The sequence below is a fragment of the Poecilia reticulata genome, linkage group LG20 (assembly GCF_000633615.1).
Source record: "Poecilia reticulata strain Guanapo linkage group LG20, Guppy_female_1.0+MT, whole genome shotgun sequence".
NCBI classification, from domain to species: Eukaryota; Metazoa; Chordata; class Actinopteri; order Cyprinodontiformes; family Poeciliidae; genus Poecilia; species Poecilia reticulata.
In genome coordinates this window covers 26,255,681-26,259,788 of record NC_024350.1, presented here as the reverse complement: position 1 = coordinate 26,259,788, position 4,108 = coordinate 26,255,681, and the positions used below count along the sequence as shown (strand labels likewise).

Sequence of the window (4,108 nt, the reverse complement as noted above, 5' to 3'; positions counted from 1 at the left end):
GGAGGACACTGTGGACTTGAGTGGAACCTGCAGAGGAAGCAGACTGGATGCTGAAAGTGTGTGTAGGTGTGTGAGCTTGGAGCTCAGTGTGTTCACTGCAACACGTTAAGATGAGAGCTGAGAGGAAGCTGCTCTGAACACGACTGAAGGCCCTGCTGCTCTTTCTACTGGATGTGCTGCGTCACTGACTGCTGCTGCTGGAGAGAAGCTGGAAACTCACTGATCTGATCTCTGATTCTTTCTTCTCTCTGCAGGTGGAAGACATCTTTATTAAATTAGAGAATCGTCTCTGTTTCCTGCTGATCCTCAGAAGCTGCAGCAGTTTGAGTCTAAAGAGACTCTGACTGGATCATGATGACCTTTGACCTGAATGGTTTCCATCCTGTTTATTTCCTCCTGTCTGTCATTTTGTATCTGATGTTGTTTTTCTCTTTGGATGGATGAAGATGAAAATGTAACTAGGCTCCATTTCGAGTCTTCATGGAGTTTTGATCTGAACTGGATTCAGTTTTTAAAGTTGATCATTTTTCTCTGATTCATTTTCATCCTGGAAGCTGAAATATGAAACATGTTTTAAAATAATCCGTCTGCATTACATCACCCAGAAGCATCGATTCATTCACTGGTTTTACAGCATTTTTAGGAGGTTCTCATTATTCCTGTCTGAGTCATTTTGTTTGTCACTCTGATGTTTGAGGTAAACATTTGTTAACTGTAAATTTGAAGTTTCTCATTTTGTGTTGATTTTGTTCACCAAATAACCATAAACTAATTTCTTGAATCTCATATTTTGCCTCATTTTTAAAAATATTTCACTTTTTATATTTTGCTGTTTAAATAAACATTATTTTCAAATAATTCTAATATTGTTTTATTTTCACCAATTCTGCTTTAAATACTTACATTTATTGATTCAATCTTATTTTTAATGTGAGCTGTGAGTTACAGGGCGGCCAGTTTTTAATCATGACTCTTATAAAGGCTCAGTCTGTCAAATCTGTCCCGTCTGGAAGACGTCGTCTTCTTCACTGTTGAATMTGTAAAGTTCATGTCAGTCTTCATCTTTCATGGATCTATAATTGTCCTTCATCTCCACACTAAACACACTTTCTGTGTGGGGAGAGCCTCCTGTAAGGGAAGACGTAGTTTGTTAGTGTTCACCTTCCTTGATTACCTGTTGCAAAAGCTCTTTTCATTATTCACTTGTTATTTCACATCATCTTCAGTCCACTGTTTGTTAAAAGAGTTATTATTTTTCCTATTACACAATTTGATTTCAATAATTGTTCTTCAGGAGGGCTGCACAGTGGTGCAATTGGTAGAGCTGTTGCCTTGCAGCAAGAAGGTTCTGGGTTCGATTCCCGGCCCCGGTCTTTCTGCATGGAGTTTGCATGTTCTCCCTGTGCATGGTGGGTTTTCTCCAGGTACTCCGGTTTCCTCCCACAGTCCACAAACATGACAAACATTGGTCTGTCTAAATTGCCCCTAGGTGTGAGTGTGTGTGTTCATGGTTGTGTGTCTCTGTGTTGCCCTGCGACAGACTGGTGACCTGTCCAGGGTGACCCCACCTCTCGCCCGGAACGTTAGCTGGTGATGGGCACCAGCACCTCCTGACCCCACTGAGGGACAAGGGTGAAAGAAAATGGATGGAGGGTTCTTCAGGAGATGCTGAAGGTTTTCTATCCTGTTTGTGAGGAAACCTCTGAACTGAACTGATTATAGATGTGACATGATTGTATGAATCATGCAGTGATATCTTCCACTGATTCTGCTTTAGGAGCTGAGAAGTCAGAAGTGACTTGTGTCAGTGAATATCAACAGAACCCGTTAACAAGATTTAAAGTGAATTGGCTTATTTCCACTTTACTGCCATTTGGTTTCCTGCTTCCTGATGGGAACCTCCCCTCCCCCCAACGCCCCTTCAATAGTTACTTCATTATGCAAATCAATCTCAAAGGTTATCAAGYTGAACTCAARGGGGGAAGATCCTTTGGTCTATATAACAAAGAACATTGTGTTTATATGTGACTAACAACATAAATTYRTCAGTATAACATCCACAGATCATTTCATAGTTGTTYATTATATTTCCTGTTCACCATCCACCAAAACAACAAGATGAACAAACAAAAAGCCCAAATCAGTCAAACTTGTCAGACCAACAGCTCCACATGGATCCTCTGTGCCAGCAGAGGCCTGGCTCACACAATCCGGGAAATTAAAACAGTGAGGTCGGCATCTTCCAAAACACATTTTTTGTTTCCATTTATTCCTTAGATGTCCCAGTTATCCTATAAATCAGAGAGACTCTTTAGAGGGTCCCACTCCTCGCACTGAACTGTTTTGCCGACACCTTGTCAGGTTTAGTCTGCTGAGGACTGCAAAGTCCAGAGACGCACTTTCCCCTTTGTTTTCTTCTTATTTCCATTAAATCCTGTATTTCACCATAAAACGAAGCTGCAGCCTTGAATTTAGGACCGTAATAATTCAGACACCAGCCTCTTAATTTGGTTAATTACTCAGTTAAAAGTTTCTATTTACCTTTTGTTCCTGTGGGTCAACCCAGAGTTTGGCGTCTGCTGAGCTCTGCTCAGTTTCTCACTAACCTCCATACATCTCAGCAGAGCCTCCAAACTGTGGARAATTATTCTTTCTCAGTTTAGCTTCTCAATGTTTGAGGTTCAGTGAGTTGAATTAATCAACTCCATGAATTCAGACTGAAATGCAGAGCTGGTTTATTATCAGGCTGTCGTTATGGGCTGAAACAACAAAAAGGCATCTAGCAACAGTTTCTGCTTCCTTTGGTTGGCTTATTTTTAGCTTTGTGCACATGTGCACTATTACTGCACATGTATACGAGCATGGAAGCAGCTGGAAGAGATGGAGGAAAACATGGAATTATTTATTCCCAACTAATGTCAAGAAATCTTTTCAATTAATTGTTGAGAAGCCAATAGAATAAATCTACTTGCTATTTTTAAACAAAACTATAAATAAACTWGACTTTTAATGATATATGCAAAAATAGATATACGCAAAAGAGATCAGCACACAGCAACTCAGCAACCCAAAATAAATCCAAAATACAGATGACACAGCAAAATTAAATAATGTCAATATGTCACAGCCAAATTGAATAAATCCAAAATAGCAAATGTAAAAATGTAAAAACCACGAAAATAACTGTTTCCCCATCAGAACCAGAACTTTTGGTTCAGTGAACATCATGTGGATCATGGAGATTATTTGCTGAGATCTTGTTTCCAGGCAGGTTTTTCTCTGATCCTYCAGAGGATCTGGGTTTCCTCCTCAACACCATTCAACTCAACTTTCCTCTGATTTTATCTCTGATTGCAGATTCTGAAACCAGCGTGTTCTGAACCAGGGCTGCATTTTACCAGGGCTGTTCAAGAACAAGAATGTGGCCATGATATGGAAACGTGAATCATCTCTGATTGTACAGTTTGACCATCGTGGCTCCAGCTRCTCTGAGAGCTTCAGATCCAGAGCGTCTCTGTCTGAGGATCAGATCTCCAGAGGAAACGGCGATCTGCTGCTGAGAGGAGTGAAGGTTGATGATGAGGGCAGTTATAGGTGTGATGCATTTACAACTGGCGTCTTTATGGTCAGAAACTTAGTATTTCACAATTTTTTACCATAGATTTACGGATTTTTTTGCATTGTTGACTTACGGTAGTTCCATGTAATTTCTACGATAAAATGTTTTTGGATATTACGATAAAGACTTGTTGGTATTTTACCGTTTTTTACCGTAAATTTACTGACTATTTTTACAGTGTGGGAAAATTATCATTAAATTCTCCATGTAGTAAAAATGTCTCTTTCCTTCCAGCTGCAATGCTTGTAAATTAACATGGTGGCTCACAGAAACTAATGGAAACATTTCTTACCAGGTGGTTAAAGTTAGCTAACTTTAGTTAAAACTGGAGACACTAGTTTACATGACAAATAACAGAAACTGCATTAAACCTGCAGTTCAACACAATGACATCATGAAAACTGTCTGACGCCTCGTTGTCCTGCTGCCTCTTGGTTTCTACAACACGTTACAAACGACGGTGGCGTCGGCGGTGGGAGTTCGCCTGAG

General features: G+C 40.0%; 1 protein-coding gene across 1 annotated transcript in view; it reads left to right on the top strand.

Moving 5' to 3' along the window:
* LOC103457036 (protein NLRC3-like) overlaps positions 1-788 on the top strand; it is a 17,791-nt gene extending 17,003 nt beyond the window's left edge. The window contains exon 9 of the mRNA XM_017301801.1: positions 255-788. Within this exon, the coding sequence (XP_017157290.1) occupies positions 255-279 (25 nt within the window). The 3' untranslated portion in view covers positions 280-788. The remainder of the gene's footprint in view (positions 1-254) is intronic.
* The last annotated feature ends 3,320 nt before the right edge of the window (positions 789-4,108 follow it).